The 19,552-nt window shown below is 43.9% G+C and overlaps 1 protein-coding gene across 1 annotated transcript in view; it reads right to left on the bottom strand.

The window, feature by feature from the left end:
• NOTCH3 (notch receptor 3) overlaps positions 1–9,037 on the bottom strand; it is a 76,805-nt gene extending 67,768 nt beyond the window's left edge. The window contains exon 1 of the mRNA XM_056570865.1: positions 8,864–9,037. Within this exon, the coding sequence (XP_056426840.1) occupies positions 8,864–8,936 (73 nt within the window). The 5' untranslated portion in view covers positions 8,937–9,037. The remainder of the gene's footprint in view (positions 1–8,863) is intronic.
• Between the last annotated feature and the right edge of the window lie 10,515 nt (positions 9,038–19,552).

Here is a 19,552-nt window from a genome sequence, read left to right as displayed (position 1 = left end):
ACTTTTCCTCTGGACAGGTTTTGATAAATCTCCCCATTGTGTTCACCAGATATGTAGCAAGCTATCCTACCAGTTTGAGTACACACTTAGGGTACGTTCCCACCTGGCGTATTTTGCTGCGTATTTTCTAACCCATTGACTTCAATGGGAAATAAAATACGCAGCAGCAAATACGCAGCAAAATACGCCAGGTGGGAATGCACCCTAAAAGGGGTTCAACACAGACATGTGACCACTGTGGCCAATCACTGGTTGCAGAAATCCTGAATGCATAGAGGCTCGTGGGGACTAAAGCACCGGAGGAGCGGTGGGGGAATCAATAGGTGGAGTATGACTACTTCTGTTAATTTAAACCAGTGTTTCCCAACTCCAATTCTCAAGATGCCCCCAACAGGTCATGATCTGAGGATTTCCCAGACAGAGAACACATGTAGGGATTCCCTATGTACCGACCAGAATGCTATCACTGGAGAAATACTAAGGAAATCCAAAAAGCCTGACCTGTTCGGCAGAATCTAGAGGACCTAAAGGGGTACTCCGGTGGAAAAAACTTTTTTTAAATGAACTGGTGCCAGAAAGTTAAACAGATTTGTAAATTACTTGTATTAAAAAAATCCTTATCCTTCCAGTACTTAGCAGCTGTATGCTACAGAGGAAATTCTTTGCTTTTTGACATTCTTTTATGTCTTGTCCACAGTGCTCTCTGCTGACACCTCTGTCCGTGTCAGGAACTGTCCAGAGTAGCATAGGCTTGCTATAAGGATTTTCTCCTGCTCTAGACAGTTTCTGATACGGGCATCAGCTGTCAGCAGAGAGCACTGTGGACAAGACCAAAAAGAAAAGAATTTCCTCAGTAGCATACAGCTGCTAAAAAGTACCGGAAGGATAAATATTTTTTAATAGAAGTAATTTACAAATCTGTTTAACTTTCTGGCACCAGTTGATTTAAAAAATAAAAAAATGTTTTCCACCGGAGTACCCCTTTAAATTGAAAAACACTGGTTTAAAAAAAAAATAAGTAAGTGATAATCACAGATCAAAAAATAAAAAATACTGCTCAACAAAAAAAAATAAAAAGGAACAGTTTACAACATACATAAAATTCCCCTGAACTGACCTAAAAATGTCCTTTCCCTCCCTTCCCGTTTAAAAGCTCCTCCCAATTATTTTTAAGCCCATAAGGGAAGAGCAACTTTAGCAATATTTCGGTCTAGTTTTTACATAGAAAAAGGGAAAGCAAACTTTCCACAACATCATAGAGTAAAAAAAAATAAAAAAAAAATAAAAAATACAAAAACATACTGAAAAGCTTTGAAAAGTCTTTGAGTTATAGGGTGTTTTCTCATTCATTTGCATTTAATAATTTCTGGTTTGGTTAGCTGAGAGCAATACACTGTGGGAGCTCATGTCACTGTTACAACAGGAAGGTGGCGCTAAAACAAGTAGAAGACAGAAAGCAACAACAACAAAAAAAATTCTATAAAATAAAAAAAAATACAAAACAATGCTGATTTACTGTACAATTGGGAGGGAGATTAGACATTCCGTCGAGGAGGTGCAGCACTGGAAAAGTACTTGAAGTTATATTAGGAAGATGTCACTTGTGGAATGTAGACTAGATTACAGAAACTTATCTGGTTCTGAGGTCAGATATAAAGGGAGGAGCAGAAGAGAAGAAAAAAAAAAAAAAAAGAGGATCTGTAGGCAATAGAGGGGTAATATCAGAGAAACGCCTAAAGTGCCTTTATTTTTAGAGTTCCTTTCTTAAAAATCGGTAAAAATAAAAATAACACACCATAAGCTTGCTGATCTATCTTCTGGATAGGTGTGGTGTGTTTTTTTGAGGAAACCAACCAAGTAAAAATAATTGAAAAACATTTCAGAAATGTATTGTTAAAGAGTAGCTCCCACCATCCTATTTTTTTTTTCTGTCCCTGCCTATTGCCCATCTATCCCTAACCCCCCTCCTTGCTTTTAATTTTTCTTTTTACTATATTAAAAATGCCTTTTTGTCTGCCTGGTAGTGTGCTCACTATCAGGCAGACTTGCCCAGCAGGCACCATGTCACTGATGCCTGCTGGGGCCGACACTTCCGCCCTTAGTTCATCTACACAGGGTGCCTCCAGCTGTTTCACCACTACAACTCCCAGCTTGCCCTGACGTCTATTGTCTGTCAGGGCATGCTGGGAGTTGTATAGTAGTGAAACAACTGGAGGCACCCTGTGTAGATAAACTATAAGTTAGTGCCGTGCGGCGCTACCCTGTTCCCTCCGTCACCCCCCCCCCCAGCATACCCCCTTCCCTCTGACACAACCCACCCCCCCCCCCCCCCGCCCCGCATACCCCGTTCTCTCCATACTGATGCTTACTGATACTGCAGAGTCCAGCAGTGGGCGTGCAGGGGCAGCAGTGAGCGACATGTGCGGGAGGAGTGACAGGCAGGGAGCGAGCGCAGTGTAAATGAATTAGGACCGATTGCCCGGCCGCAATCAGTCCGAATTCAGGCGTGACGTCACGCCATGAAGCAGCCGGCCACTAGGAGGGAGACCCCTAGTGGCCGGTTTTCAAACTTAAAATTCACCTATAAAATTAAAAAAAATATATATTAATTAAAATATATTACAGATATGTTGTAGTACATAAGTACTACAACATATCAAAAAAATAAAGTTGGTGACAGTGCCCATTTAACTTGAGGCATGTCATTGAAAGTCAAACCCATAAACTGCTACCTAGGAAGTGAGATGATAGAACGGAATGAATATTAGTGGAAATAAAATTCCAATCTGAATAAGAAATCTCTTAAATGGAAGAGAAAAAAAAAAAAAAAAAAAGAGGACTTGTGGTTATGTTTATGGAAAGTAGAATAGAATATTTGTATTGAGGTCTATGAAAAGGTAATAAGGTTATACAGGCTCCCAGGGTATTGAAGTTACAAGGTTTTCAACCTTAGAGGGTGTCCACCATGTGTTTAGAGCAGTGATCTCCAAATGTTGCAAAACTACAACCTCCACCATGCCCGGACAGCCAAAGGCTGTCCGGGCATGGTGGAGGTTGTAGTTTTGCTACATCTGCAGGTCCACGGTTCTGAGATCACTGCTCTAAACACATGGTGGACACCCTCTAGGTTGAGAACTTTGTCCCTACAGATGTCTCCTTTTCTACCACCGGATCAAAAATGTTGAAGCCGGAAGCCTGGTGACCACCAAACTTGATGGTCAGCCAATCACACCAAATTCAAGAAGTTTGGCCAACATTTATCCAACATATATATGGGCACCTTTAGAACCTTTGAAGGAACCATGGTCTGGGTTGTTCATTGCTAATCTATGAGGAGTTTCATGCTAAGGCTAATAATAGCCACAAGAAATGCACACAGCAGAGCCCTCTACAGTGTCAAAAAAGTCCACAAGGGTCCCTATTCTAGGCCAACCCTAACAAATGAAGACCAACTCTCACGTTATGGTTGCACACTAACATTTTTCTTTGGGGTGGTCAAATGTTTGAAACAGAAACGTGATGGCAAAGCCATCATGTATTCCTACGCAACGTAGCGTTGGTGGATTCACACCTCTCTTCTAGTCCTTACCAATAAACAAGGATAAGCTTTTATAGGGAAAAAGCCAATACTGATCAATTTTTGACATGACTTCTTCAGGACATCATCAAAAGGAAGAACGAATATGGGCACAAGGGAGAGGAAAAAGACTCTCCATAGTGAGTGGGTCACCGCTCTATTGCATCAAGAATGATGTTCGGAACCTTATGGGGAAGGGGGTTCTAGTATATTGTTTGGCTGAACCTGAGGGTCTTTGGGTGCTTGGGCAACATTATGGTATAAGTAATCTAGCCAAACTTCAAGGACCTTTTTACACCGGCCGGCGGGCTAAAGGAAAGCAGCATCGATTACAGTGATTGGCACTCGATTACGGAGCATTTACAAGAGGCAAGATCACCCCACATATTAGATTATTGGCCGACCCCACCACGTTGGCCAACATTAATCTAAAGTGTAAAGCTAACATTGCACAATTTCAGCAGAACGCAATGAATTGCTGATATGAGCCAATAATATAGTCACCCAGGATCTCAGAACCGCAAGCTACACTGGCACCTGCAGACTGAAAAAGGACTTTCTACAGAGAAGAACATGCACGGGGATCAAACATCCTTTATTCCAGGATTACAAATGACCATTTCAGCCTTGTCTGCTTATGCAAACCTATGAGTGATAAGCCTAATGTATGCGGTCTTTTAAGTAAACAGACAAATACAAGATAAGAAGTGCTGGGAAAAGAAAAGCAACAATCAGAGTCACAAGGAAGATCTGCTCCGTGATTTATCAGTCGCTTATTATAAAAAAATCCCTAATGGCTCAAACAGCGACAGGAATTGCCACAGGGTCAACATTCAGAGGAAAGAAAACAAAAAAAAAATCATAGGAATCAAGGGGCCTAACTTATCTTGGTCAACTTAAAATTACATTCTTTGCTTATACGATGAGTTAACTGGGGTGGAAGTGGAGAAGCATAACATTCCGTTACACACTTCTACAAGCAGATATGATCTAATGCGGCTGGACAAGGGGGGGGGGGGGGCAGTGATCGATAAAACCTATGGGAACGTGAAATAGTGGGGGGAACCCATCTAGAACAGATCACAACACGGGATTGATGACTGGAGGTGTTGGCCAAAACCTACTGATCTCGGTTAATGTGACTAGCCATATAATGTGTATAAGTGCCTTCTGGACTCTACCAAATGAAGTCTGGGGACAATGGAACCGGTATTTTTCAAATTCAACCTACCACAACCCTTCATTCTAATCACATGAAAGCTTAGCCATGTTAATGTGAGGAATGGGAAAAGATAGCCATCATCAGCGCTCTTCTGTATATGGCTACTTACAGGCTCCATATACAGTTCGAAGAAGTCGGCTCAAACCCTTGGTTTTCGGCAGCATTAGCTGTCTAGTGTATGGAGACCTCCTGATTCTCCCCCAACAGATGATGTTGGGTAAAGAAGGATCAGGCATGTTGGATCTCAACCGCTCAATCCTTTTGTTTTTGGGAAGCTAAGCCAACAAGTGTATGGGGTGAACAGCAGAGATTGCTGTAGGCCGCCCAAATATTCTGCCAACAGCTACTGATAGCTTATGGGCACCTTCAAGGAAAAGCTTGGAAATTGTTTGACCAGACTCTTCCCATTTCTCAAAGATAGGGAAAGATCAGGTCAATATGTGGTGGGTACAAGAACACAGGCAGATGGTATTTGGTTGAAGAAACATCTACCAATGGAATGACTGCCAGCAGACTAGATTCATGGCTCACCCAATATTCTGTTCTTCCACAGCATTTCTATAACAAACTTATCTGATATTTAGTTCAGCCATATGTGTTGGGTTGGACAAAAAGGAGGCGGAAAAGAACACGAGAAGACCAACTGGACACAGTATAGGCACATGAGAAGGGCTGAGGAGATAAAGGATAAGACCAAGTGGGCACAGCCATGAGAGGGCAGGGTGAGAATAGTGGAGGGGGTCAGGGAAAGCGAGAGGAGAACCAAGAGGGTACGAAATAATGAGAAGCCAAAAGAAGGGACAAGAAAGAGACAGAGTCAGAATAAGGAGGGAGGAGAGAAAGGGAAAGTGCGAGAGGATAGAGAATAGACAAGAGGAGGCCAGCGAGGGTGAGACAAGAGGGGGAGCTACTGGGTGCATACTGATAGATACAGACAGTACTGGAGGAAGGAGGGGGAGTAATGAAGATAAGAGAGACTCAGTGGGAGCGGGCAACTTTAAAAGGTCAAAGGGCATGAAGACAGAGGCTGTGAAATGGTTAAAGGCAGCAACAGAGGAGTCTGTGTAACCTGGTTGAATGGGGGAGGGCGGCACTCACTAAGGCATGGAGAAAAGTAGACAGATTGACATGAGGGTCCTGAGTGCCTGGTGACAATACAAAGTGGATGTGGATAAGAGGTGGAGGGTCAAGAAGACTGGATCTGGTCTGATGGGACCAAGGGGACTGATATGGTGGATCTAGACTGGATCTGGTCTGATGGGACCAAGGGAACTGATATGGTGGATCAAGACTGGATCTGGTCTGATGGGACCAAGGGGACTGATATGGTGGATCTAGACTGGATCTGGTCTGATGGGACCAAGGGGACTGATATGGTGGATCAAGACTGGATCTGGTCTGATGGGACCAAGGGAACTGATATGGTGGATCAAGACTGGATCTGGTCTGATGGGACCAAGGGAACTGATATGGTGGATCTGGTCTGATGGGACCAAGGGGACTGATATGGTGGATCTGGTCTGATGGGACCAAGGGAACTGATATGGTAGATCTAGACTAGATATACTCTGATGGGACTAAGGGAACTGATGGTGGATCTTTTATTTTACAACTTCCCAAGGATCAGGAATTTAGAATTTGAGAACAGTAAAGTTTGCACAGAAAATAAGAAACCACAACCACGGCCAAGGAGAGCAGATGGGTAGTGAGGATAGTGGGGGTACGGTGGGAGGGGGTGAGGGGAACCAGAGAAGAAAACTCTGCAAAGAAAAATGGGGTCAGAGAGGAGGCAGAGACACAAGATAGACAGGCGGGCAGACAAGTATCGAGCAGCTGAGAGAGAACAAATAGGTGAGAGATGTGGGGGAGAAGCGAGCGGCAGGAGGTAGCAGACAGATTTGTGGGGGCAGTTTGGGAAGCGTCTACCCCCCTCCCCCTTATCCCAATTGTAATCACACAAGAAAAGTCCTTGCTCTCTCTGACTATGCTCTGCCCTCCCTCCCTCCCCCTCTCTCCTTCCCTCTGCCCTGAGGGAGAAAGAGAGAGGAGGAGGGAGAGAAAGAGAGAGAGGAGAACCAGAGAGGGGGATGGGTGGGAAAATTTGGAAAATGGGATTGAAGAGGGAAAAAAAAAAAAAAAAAAAGTACCCACAGAGGAGCAGCCCTCAGTATAGAGCACAAAGGATCACACACATCCAGCTGCATCCAAACCGAGACCAAAGTCCACCACCAAAAACTACATGGAAAAACAGGAGCGGAATCATCCGCTGGCACCCGCTCCGGATCGATTAGTGGAATTAACAATGTAGCAGAGCTGAGCAGGCTTACACTGCGCCATTCTGACATAGGATCGCAAGTAACACGTATACATGGGAACATATATAGCTCTGCTACATCTGTGCATCAATCCCATATGACAGAATTCCTCTACGCAAACTCCCCTCCAGATGTGGCAACACTACAACTCCCAGCATGCCCGGGCATGCTGGGAGTTGCAGATGTGCCACATCTGGGGGTCCACAATTTGGAGACCACTGCTCTATACCGAGACCGTAAGAGTTAGACGTGACCATTGATCGTGCACGCCAGACACTATAACCAGTAGGATACATTATATATATATATATATATATATATATATATATATATATATATATATATATATATATATAATATAATTTTTTTTTTTTTTTTTTATTTTTTTTTTTATTATTTTTATTTATTTATTATTTCTATTTATTTATTTTTTCTATTTATTAATTTTTTTCTTTTATATATTTTTTCTTTCTATAGAATAGTATCCATATAAAATTCTATTCCCAGAGTATGCTTAAAGAACATTAACTTTTTTTTTTATTTAATTTTTCTTCAACAAAATCAGTAACCTCCAAACTTTCTGAAAAAGTGAAAAATTCCAACACCGATGGGTTAAAACAATAGACTAAATAAAGAAGATACATTGTATCAAGAATAAAATAATAAATAAAAAGATACATTATATAAATGGGAACCTAACAGGATAAAGTCACAGCCCTAGTGCATCCAGCGTTGTTTCGGAACTACAACTCCCAGCATGCCCTGACAGCCTTCGGCTGTCAGGGCATGCTGGGAGTTGTAGTTCCACAAGAGTCGCTGCCACCAAAATTAATGATAGACAATGATAACAGGAGTATATATCATCCAGCGGAGATTATAATGGACTATTTGATCAGACACAGGGGATATACACAGCGGCCCCCTTATATACAAACGCTTTAATGACTTCCTGCCCATGGGGACCTGCAGAATCTCTGCACCCTGTCATGTGTGGGAAACTTAAAACCCTTGACACAGCGGAGAAGGTCACCCGCATCGCAACGTACAAGGGGGGCAAAGGGGGGGGGGCACTTTGTAACAATATAGATGCAAACTGTGCAAAACTCAACCGAATCTAGGCAACATTTAAATTTTTTTTTTTTAAATGCAATTTTTTTTATTCCCTCAATATTTTTGCACTGTTTGCATTTATTTACATTTTTTCCCTTCCCCCAATTCTTTTGCGAATTTTTTTTTTGTTCATTATTTTATTTGCATTCATTTTCTTACATTTTTCTCTGCAAATTACAAGTAAATTATGAGCAAATTATGGGGAAAAAAAATCTCAAATTATTTGCCCAAAAAATAAAAACAAAAAATTTCACATAAGTTAAAAAAAAAAAGAATTTGCTAAACAATAATTATGAACAATTTTTCTTTACATTATAATTTTTTTTAAATATATTTTTTCTTTTTGCAAATGTGTTTGAGGGGGCAATTTTTTTAAGCAAATTATTATTATTATTTTTGGTGGTGGTCGGGGGGGGGGGGGGGTGCACATAGTTGTAATTTATAGAGATTCTATAGACATTCCCCACAATTTGGAGTATGAAGTAGTGCCGGCACCGTGGCGCAGCAGAGACGACTATGCAGTGTGACAAGCCCCATAGTAATAATACATCCTCCCCATACACAGTGCACGGGGAGCGCAGGAATACCAACACATGATGCTGCTGACTACGTGGATAGTGAAGCTCCACATATACTCACCATAGATCCCTCCGCCTCGGCTGAGCAGCACCGCAGTGACCCACATGAATCCGTACATCCCCGGCCGCCCCATGCTGCAGTCCTGCCCGGGGGAGCCCTCCAAAACCCGGAGCTCTTCTATCGTCCGGTGACTGAGCCACACTAACGTGAAGGCAGTGCTAGAATCCGCCGAGCGGAGCCGAAACCACGCCCCGTCAGGAACTCTAAACCAATCAGCGAGCACCCAGGGGAGACGTTTACCCAATGGCTGCGTTCGAAGACCGGTTAGATCACGCCCACTTGCTTTACTTCACATCAGCAGGCCCCGCCCCCTTTGTTTATAACCTTTCTATCAATTTTACGCATATTTTTCCCAGTAACTTACAGGGGGCGGAGTTGCGAATCACAGCTTGGAAACGCCCCCTTAGAGTTGACTGTCCAATGGGAGCGTTTAGATGCTACTTCGGAATGCGGTCGGGGAAGGGGGATAGCGTCTCCTAGCAACGTTGGAGGAGGGAGCTGAGATTCCAGCACAGCACCACGTGGGGCGGCTAGTCAGTGCTATGGATCAGTCTGGGCCCTATTGTCCGCTGGTCGAGGCCCGGACATTAGGCTTTCCCGCCATGGTTGGTCACAGGAGAAGATTTGTTACAATGTGTTTTAAGATAATAGCAGGGTTATATTCATCTATTAGTGTCAGGCAGCCCCCAGATTACATTGTAATAGTCATCTCCTGACCCTATATGTCAGTGTTTACCAACCTGTGATTGTCCAGCTGTTGCAGCACTACAACTCCCATCATGCCCAGTCAGCTGAAGGCTGCTCAGATATGATGGGAGTTGAAGCTAAAAGTAGTACAGGTTGGGGAACAGCGTAAGAGAGCAAAGAATTAGATAAAGGTTGTCAGGGATGATGGGAGTTGTAGTTTTGCAGCAGGTGGAGAAGCACAGGTTTGGGAACAGCCTAAGGCTCTGTTCATACTGCGTTATTCTCTGTGGGACGTATCCGTCTACAACCTGCTGAGAATAGGATGCTAACGTATACTATGGCGGAGAGCAGGGGATGACATTCATTTCAATGGCCCAAACAGATTCCCCTAGTGACTCAGTTCACACTGTATACCAGGGTTTCCCAACCAGGGTGCCTCAAGGTGTTGCAAAACTACAACTCCCAGCATGCCTGGACAACCAAAGGTTGTCCAGGCATGCTGGGAGTTGTAGTTTTGCAACATCTGGAGGCACCCTGGTTGGGAAACACTGCTGTATACACCAGGGTCGGATCATCATTGGCGCAGGGGGCCCCCGTCACACTTGGGAGATCCCTGTGTCCCGAAAAATCTTTTCAGGACACATGGATGTCCCGGCGGTTACCTCTCGGATGTACCGGCGGTTACCACGTTAACTTTAAAAACGCAGGGGCTGCTGGGAAGCAGAGAGGAGTGGAGCAGCGAGGAGGACGCGTGCGCATTGTAAGTGACCAGCGGCAAATCATCTTCAGTGTTCTGACCTCCTCTCTCGGGACCTACTGCTATGGCCCATAGGCCATAGCAGTAGATCGTGACCCCGGACCGGGGGGGGGGCGGTAGTCGGAACACTGAAGTGGGGCAGTACACAGACATACACTGTATATGGCTGAAGGCTGTATGTCTGTGGGGGAACTGTACTGCGCCTAATGTGGGGGAACTGTACTGCGCCTAATGTGGGGGAACTGTACTGCGCCTAATGTGGGGGAACTGTACTGCGCCTAATGTGGGGGAACTGTACTGCGCCCAATGTGGGGGAACTGTACTTCGCCCAATGTGGGGGAACTGTACTGCACCTAATGTGGGGGAACTATACTGCACCTAATGTGGGGGAACTGTACTGCGCCCAATGTGGGGGAACTGTACTGCGCCCAATGTGGGGGAACTGTACTGCGCCCAATGTGGGGGAACTGTACTGCGCCCAATGTGGGGGAACTGTACTGCGCCCAATGTGGGGGAACTGTACTGCGCCCAATGTGGGGGAACTGTACTGCGCCCAATGTGGGGGAACTGTACTGCGCCCAATGTGGGGGAACTGTACTGCGCCCAATGTGGGGGAACCGTACTGCGCCCAATGTGGGGGAACCGTACTGTGCCCAATGTGGGGGAACCGTACTGCGCCCAATGTGGGGGAACCGTACTGCGCCCAATGTGGGGGAACCGTACTGCGCCCAATGTGGGGGAACCGTACTGCGCCTAATGTGGGGAGAACTGTACTGCGTCTAATGTGGGGGGACTGTCGGAGCAACATAATGAAGTGCTCCGTCTTCCAGGCAGCCTTAATCTGGCCCTGGTATACACTATCTTTTTAACCCTACTCAAAAGTCTGTTCTGCAGAGTTGTCCAGTCCAGTCAGGCTGGGTTCACGTCACGTTTTTGCCATACTGTTTTCAATCCGTTTTTCTAAAGAAAACCATATGGCAAAATAAGTATGGGAAAAAGTAAACGTATGCGTTTTTAAACTGTATACATAGTTACATAGTTAGTACGGTCGAAAAAAGACATATGTCCATCAAGTTCAACCAGGGAATTAAGGGGTAGGGGTGTGGCGCGATATTGGGGAAGGGATGAGATTTTATATTTCTTCATAAGCATTAATGTTATTTTGTTCCATAAATGTATCTAATCCTGTTTTAAAGCTGTTAATTGTTCCTGCTGTGACCAGTTCCTGAGGTAGACCGTTCCATAAATTCACAGTCCTCACGGTAAAGAAGGCGTGTCGCCCCTTGAGACTAAACTTTTTCTTCTCCAGACGGAGGGAGTGCCCCCTCGTCCTTTGGGGGGGTTTAACCTGGAACAGTTTTTCTCCATATTTTTTGTATGGGCCATTAATATACTTATATACGTTTATCATATCCCCCCTTAAACGTCTCTTCTCAAGACTAAACAATTGTAACTCCTTTAATCGCTCCTCATAGCTAAGATGATCCATGCCCCATATTAGTTTAGTCGCGCGTCTCTGCACCCTTTCCAACTCCGCAATGTCCCTTTTATGGACAGGTGCCCAAAACTGAACAGCATATTCCAGGTGAGGCCGTACCAATGGTTTATAAAGGGGGAGTATTATGTCCCTGTCCCTCGAGTCCATGCCTCTCTTTATACATGACAATATCCTGCCGGCTTTGGAAGCAGCAGCCTGACATTGCATGCTATTCTGTAGTCTGTGATCTACAAGTACACCCAGATCCTTCTCTACCAGTGACTCTGCCAGTTTAATCCCCCCTAAGACATACGATGCATGCAGGTTATTAGTACCCAGATGCATAACTTTACATTTATCCACATTGAACCTCATTTGCCAAGTGGATGCCCAGACACTTAGTCTATCCAAGTCATCCTGTAACTTATACACCTTCTCTATAGACTGTACCGTGCTACAAAGCTTGGTGTCATCTGCAAAGATAGAAACAGAGCTGTTAATACCATCCTCTATATCATTGATAAATAAATTAAACAACAGCGGTCCCAGTACTGAACCTTGGGGTACACCACTAATAACCGGGGACCAATCAGAGTACGAATACTGTTTTAAAATTAAAAAAAAGCATAAGTTTTTGAAAATTTTGTCAATTTTTAATGGGAGGGGTGTTCGGTGGAGACTTTAGGATGCAAATGCGCATGTGCAAAGAAAAAACCGTATACGGTTTCCCGTATGGAACCGTATACATGTGCGTTTCCCATTGACATCCATGTTAAAAAAAATGTATGCGGTTGCAGTACGGTTTTTAAACCGGAGACAAAACCGTGGTCAACCATGGTTTTGAGTACGGGAGAAAACCGTATTGCAAGCAAACCATACGCAATCGGGTGCATACAGTTTACAATTATTTGTCTATGTATACGGTTTTCAATACGGTTCCATACAATAATGAAAATGTATACAGGAAACATACTCGAAAAAACGTGGTGTGAACCCAGCCTTAGAATATTGTATATGGTCCAAACTTAGTCGCTAGGGGGGAGATTTATCAAAACCTGTGCAGAAGAAAAGTTGACCAGTTGCCCATAGCAACCAATCAGATCGCTTCTTTTATTTTGCAGAGGCCTTGTTAAAAATGAAAGAAGTGATCTGATTGGTTGCTATGGGCAACTGGGCAACTTTTCCTCTCGACAGCTTTTGATAAATCTCCCCCTAGGTGACTCTGTTCAGGCCATTGATATGAATGGCACCAGCTGCTCTCCGCCACAGTATATGTTGTTGTCCCTTTCCCAGCTGAATTCTGACAGATGGATGTGGTGAGCCACGGTGAATGGCGGGACCACGGGGTGTATCGGTGTAGGTGGATGGGGCAGATGGTATTAACCCCAGGGGCAAGGTGCTATTAACCCCTAATGTTCGTGATGCCAGAGTAGTTTTTGGTTATCGGGAACCACCCAAACGGTATCTCCACTATTCCAATGGCTAGGCAGTGAAATGGGAGTTCACGGCCAGGTTATGGTTTATCGGAGGCTTTACTGAGGTCAGACAGTTGTTATAGTCTCTACAGCTCGGCCAGAATCCCAGAGAGGTGGCCAGGAACACAGAAGGACCTCGCAGCTTGCAGGGACTAGTAATAGACTTTAGATCAGCCATGCAGACTAGGATAGACATGACTTTGGAATGGACTTTAGGCTTGGCTGGACTGTAGGCAGTGACAGCAGACATAGACTTGACTTACTGGAAGAGACTGTAGATTTGAAGCTTTCCAGGTAGCTGCACACTAGCTCTGAGACATCTGGTCTCCACTGTTCCTCAGCAGCAAAAGATCCAAAGAGAAAGATTGCAGCACCTTCCTTCCTTATAAAGGGGGCTGTACTAGAAGCCCATAGGTCAAGCTGTGGGTCATGTGTTAAGCTGGTGCTCTCTGGGTAACATGTGATAACATCATGTGAACATATCACAGGTCCTTAACACCTTATATACAAAATACATAACTTTATACTGACTATACATATAGTACATAACCTTGTACTGGCTAGACATAGTAATGCCAACTTCATTATGGGGGAGACACTGCAGGAGAGCCCCCAGGACACTGAGGGACTCAACCTGACAGGGCCTAAGTTTATTGTACAGGATTGCAGCCTGTACTGGGACATTACCTGGAAAAATGGAAACCCTAAACTAAACGTGAACCTAGCCTTAGGCCTTGTGCTCATTCTTCCCAAAACAGGTTGAAGCACAACTGACACCACAGGGTCTCGATGGATCTCGTTGACTTGAATGGGGTCCACCAGGGATCCGCTAGTTTGGCAAATGAAAATAAAAAATAGTGCATACACTATTTTGCACTATTGTTTTTTTTTCTCCAGTAAACTCCAGTTGTTACGACGGACTTGCCGACGGAGCTCTACATAATGGAGCCCGACAGCAATGTGAACCTAGCCATGGACAGCAAATGACCCTTAGATCAATACCCCCTATTCCTGTATATGTTTCCTACCCATAGCAAAAAGACTGGGACCAACCAGGCCTGGACCCCCTTTTATGGGGACCCCCATATAGGAGCCACGAAGTCTGCCACTATGATACATACGCCCTTGGCTAACTGCATTAAAAAGCCGTTTTTTGCTCCTCCGCCACTACTGGTATCAACAAGGAGGCCAGAGGGGGTCGAGGGTTCTAAAGGTGGGATTCATATCTATCATTTATTCAAAGAATATACTGTGCCTATATCATACATTTCTAGATGGGAATAAACCTTTAAAGGGGTATTCCAGGAAAAAAACTTTTTTTATATATCAACTGGCTCCAGAAAGTTAAACAGATTTGTAAATTACTTCTATTAAAAAATCTTAATCCTTTCAGTACTTATGAACTTCTGAAGTTAAGGTTGTCCTTTTCTGTCTAAGTCCTCTCTGATGACACGTGTCTCGGAAAACGCCCAGTTTAGAAGAGGTTTGCTATGGGTATTTGCTTCTAAACTGGGCGTTTCCCGAGACAGGTGTCATCAGAGAGCACTTAGACAGAAAAGAACAACCTTAACTTCAGAAGCTCATAAGTACTGAAAGGATTAAGATTTTTTAATAGAAGTCATTTACAAATCTGTTTAACTTTCTGGAGCCAGTTGATGTATAAAAAAAAAGTTATTTCCTGGATAACCCCTTTAAATACGTGTTTAAGACCATGTCTGGGTATGGCCTAAAGCACATTCTTGCCAAAACACTGTAAAGAGCTGTCCATAGACTTCAAGGGGTTTCCTACTAATGTACATTTATGGTCTGTCACCAAAGTGTGAGCAGTGTGTAAAGGTGGGGGGTGGGGGGGGGGGGGGGGGTTCCGTCTGGAGGACTTTTTTGCATTCCACTGTAAAGTGACTTCATATGCCTGGCCACCTAGACCCCCTTATTCTCAGGAATTGGTAGGGTCTTATGCAGCACTGGTGCAAGGATTTTTCTCACCCCAGGCAAAACCTAATTTTCCCGTCCCCTTGGCTGCATCCGGGGCAGCGTAGCCCTCTGCCTGCTTCCTTTGCCTACGCTATTTACATACTTGGGCTCTGGATTTACTTTTCGGGATGCAGGTCATGGCTGTGAGAAGAGGGCTCACAAAATCCCAGGTGACAGCATGAAATTCTTAGTTCCCTTGGCGACCTGGTGCCTTGGATTTGTCGAGCCCTGCAATATGCACATGGCATGCTTACTGCATACATTATATCCACACACTGCAAGCACCCTGCAAACATTATATACATAGCATGTACTATATACTGTACACACAGCATGCACACTGCAACAATGATATACACACAGTATGCACACTGCATATACACTAGATATATACTGTATATTCAGTACATACGCTGAACACTTACAGTATGTTTCGCTTTTCCTAATTTCAGGGATGTCACAGATGACATGTTTTTGAAAAATGGCAAAACTATAATATGTGATAAAATACAGGGCTGATTTTCTGGTCCTGATGAAGGTCCCATAAGTGCCCCTGGATGGGACAGCCACAACTTACCTGTAGCTCTGGTATAGGTAAAACCGTAAGGTCTGTTGCTTCTCTTCACCTGAATTCAGACACTACTGTGGTTGTGGTTGAATTAGGTTGAACCCTCATCCAATGGGCACTCTAGGCCAGTGCCTTTCTTGCCTATAGGTGGCGCCAGCCCTGGTCTTATGGTTTAATTACATCTCAGACATCGTGTTTGAACCAATATATCATTAAAAGTGGACATTGGCAGCTATTGATTATTTTATTACATTGGATCTGTGACCATTGATGGGTTTGACCACTTGGATCCCCAACAATGCCTTGAAATATACATCCAAAGTGATCTATAAAGTCCAGGAACCCCTTCTACTTTTTTCCTAAGACAACATCAGTTCCAAACCAAAGCTGTGTCTGAACTGGAATATAACCCTGTTGGCTTGAATGTATTACTGAGGCTCCCAGATAATGCTTATATATTTTACTTACTAGGTCATGCAGATTCTTTACATGTCTTTTTTATGTGTCTCGCTTCTGTATTTGGCTCATCCCCTCTGTTCTGCTGCTCACGCATTCTGACATCCAATGCTCAGGAAGGGGCATGTCCAAGGCAATCACTGAGCCTGTCTTCACTCACCATACATTCACTTCCTCCCTAAGTCTGCTGTGCTGTGCTGGGTCTCTTTATCCAATCTCTGCAGGCTGCTCTGTAACTCCCTCCTCTCTGTTTTAACGCTGCAGTCTGATAGACAGGACAGGAGTGAGCACAGGGGAGTGCTAGTCCCACCCTCACTTACTGGATTTTGTCCCTGCCTGTGATTCCTCTTCGACAAAGATGATTCTGCAGCTGGACAGCCGGACTTTTTTTTTGTACAAACATAATGGGATTGCCCAAAATGGACATATCTTATTCATAATGGAGGTCAGTTTAATCCAGTGTTAAAATGCACTAATATCAAGATGAACAACACAGTAGTTTTAAAGTCAAATACAACCAGTACTTCAGGTCCTCCAGGTTCCCCCAATACCCTAAACTCTAAGGGTATGTTCACACTGAGGAATCTCCATTTGCAGAAATCCGATCAGGAGTTCTGCTTGGAGAATCCATCTGGTGGGCACAGGTGAAATTCTTCAGCGATTGGACCACACAGACCTGCGCCGTCACCATTGACGCCAATGAAGTGTGCGCGTAATTTCACCGAAAGAATGAACAAGTTTGTTCTTTAGGCGGATCAATTTCAGCGGCAGAATTCTCTGCTGCGGAAATTCTATATAACCCTGTTATAACAGACATCTTATAAAACTGGCCCTTAAACCAACCAGTGGCAGAAAGTTATACAGATTTGTAAATTACTTCTTTTAAAAAATCTTAATCCTTCCCGTACTTAGCTGCTGTATGCTCCAGAGGAAGTTGAGTTGTTCTTTTCAGTCTGGCCACAGTGCTCTCTGCTGACACCTCTGTCCATGTCAGGAACTGTCCAGAGCAGGATAGGTTTGCTATGGGGATTTGCTCCTACTCTAGACAGTTCCTGACATGGACAGAGGTGTCAGCAGAGAGCACTGTGGTCAGACTGAAAAGAACAACTCAACTTCCTGTGGAGCATACAGCAGCTGCTAAGTACTGGAAGGGTAAAGATTTTTATATAGAAGTAACTTACAATTCTGATTTACTTTTCTGGAACCAGTTGATTTGAAAATAATTGTTTTTCACTGGAGTACCCCCTTTAGGTTTTGGAAGACTAAAAAAAACATTGTATATGTTTCTCATATAGCCTTGGCCTTTGTTGTGGTCCTTGGTTTTATGTATGTTTTTATACCTACCATATTTTTACAGTTTTTGTTTTGCATTTCTTTACTGTGTTAATTTTCATAGAGTGGGTATAAGTAAAGAAAAATTCCATCCTTAAGATTAAAGAAAATCATTGGTGATGAGAGAATTCTAAAAAAGAGTCCCGACCACACAGGATGGGGGGCCAGTGGTCTGTCTGACAGTTTTAGAACAGAGGGACTCCACATTGACACATAGTTGTCCAAAATAACAAGCAGATGATCAGGGTTTACCATGCTGGTGGGACAGGTGATGACTGTAATTTGACTTACTGTCTTTATTTCAGAGTACCAAGCCTTGTGTGGACACCAAAGGAACCACAGGAGATCTACAACAGATACATGGTCATGAACTGGTTATATGTATGCTTTTGGCTTTGGAATTAATTTTTACATTTCTGCATATGGTGTGCAGAATAAATGCCCGGCCTCCACTGAGAAGGTTACCGTGTATCTTCCCACATGTGAGCGGAATTAGGCGTGGTGAACTTTAACATCAGTGTGAATGGGTCTTCCGCGACACCCTTTCACACTGGATAATTCCACCGCTGAAATAGTTCCACGCAAAGAAAGAACATTCATTATTTGCGCGGAAGTCTGCAAGCTCTGCATACCCGTCAATGGTGACGGCGCAGGGCTGCGCGGTCCTACCTTCAAAGAATTTCGGTGGTGGCTGGCAGACTGAATATCCGCTCGCTGAATTCAGGGAGCGGAGCTTCAGCGAGATTTCCTCAGTGTGAACGCACCCATACATCAATTTCTCAACTAGAATCGTTTACACTAAAGTGTCTACATATCGCTATTACAAATTTTTGTTCATGGATAGAAAGTGGAAATTCCCAATCTCTAGAACAAGAAGATTGGGAAGATGAAATCCAACATGTCTGATTCTTCTCTTACCCAAAATCTGCCATCAGGAAGAGTTTGGAAGAAGTCATACACATTAGAAGATTGGCCCAGCAAAGGGTTTGGCCAACGCTTATCTAATGTGACCAGAATTGGGCCCTAGATACAGAGGATCCTAGAGTGCACGTAATTTTCCATGAAAGCTTGGTCATAAGAAAAAAGCATCGGGAAATAGTTTTGTCGCAATGGTTTAGAACTTCCTGGGCAGTCACAAGATGGAAAACTATGTGGACTTGGTTGGCACTCTGGTGAAGAACTATGGCACAAAGAGCTGCAGGATGTCCCCCAAAATCCATATCCATGGTGCTAATCTTCATATATTCAAAGAGAACATGGGAGTAAGCAAGACGAGTGCTTCTACCAAAGATAGTATCAGAGAAAACGATGGAAGTCTATATTCGGGGTCTGATTTATGAGATCTACTGGATAGGAGAGCTCTCCAAACTTTTCGTGTTGGTGCACCCATTTTTTAGACACATAGGCCGATATTTATCATTGTTTTTAGACAGTTTTTTGTGTCTAAAAAAGCCGCAAGCCGGGTTTATTTGCGCCTTTTTTGCACTTTTCTGTTTACACATTTCTGCTGATTTTGAGTTGCAATCCACTGATTTTGGCAATACACATGATATAGAAGGGATTTATGAACTGCGCAAAAAAGGCGCAAAGCCACTGAAAAGTCTCTAGAACTTCACCATCCCAGACCTGGCGTAGCTTTTTAGTGTATTTGAAGAGAGAAATTTGAGAAAATGTGACCTGCACAAAACAAATGCTCGGTGAACATTCAATAAATTTGGTTCTCCTACACATTACCAGCACACACAAAAAAGGTGTAAAAAAAATGCTTCACTTACACCTACAATGATAAATGCGGGCCATAGCTTGGTGACACACTCCTTGCCGTAACACCAATTCCCATCCCACAACATACGTGATACCAGTATCCAGTATCAGCATGACAAATGTGGCTGCTTCCTCCCTGTGCCCCTTCATCACCCCCTTCATCACCCCCTTCATCACCCCTGTGCCATTTAAACCCCTT

The sequence above is a fragment of the Hyla sarda genome, chromosome 4 (assembly GCF_029499605.1).
Source record: "Hyla sarda isolate aHylSar1 chromosome 4, aHylSar1.hap1, whole genome shotgun sequence".
In the NCBI taxonomy this organism is placed as follows: domain Eukaryota; kingdom Metazoa; phylum Chordata; class Amphibia; order Anura; family Hylidae; genus Hyla; species Hyla sarda.
Note: the sequence above shows the minus strand (reverse complement) of the source record. Positions and strands in the feature narration are given on the sequence as shown.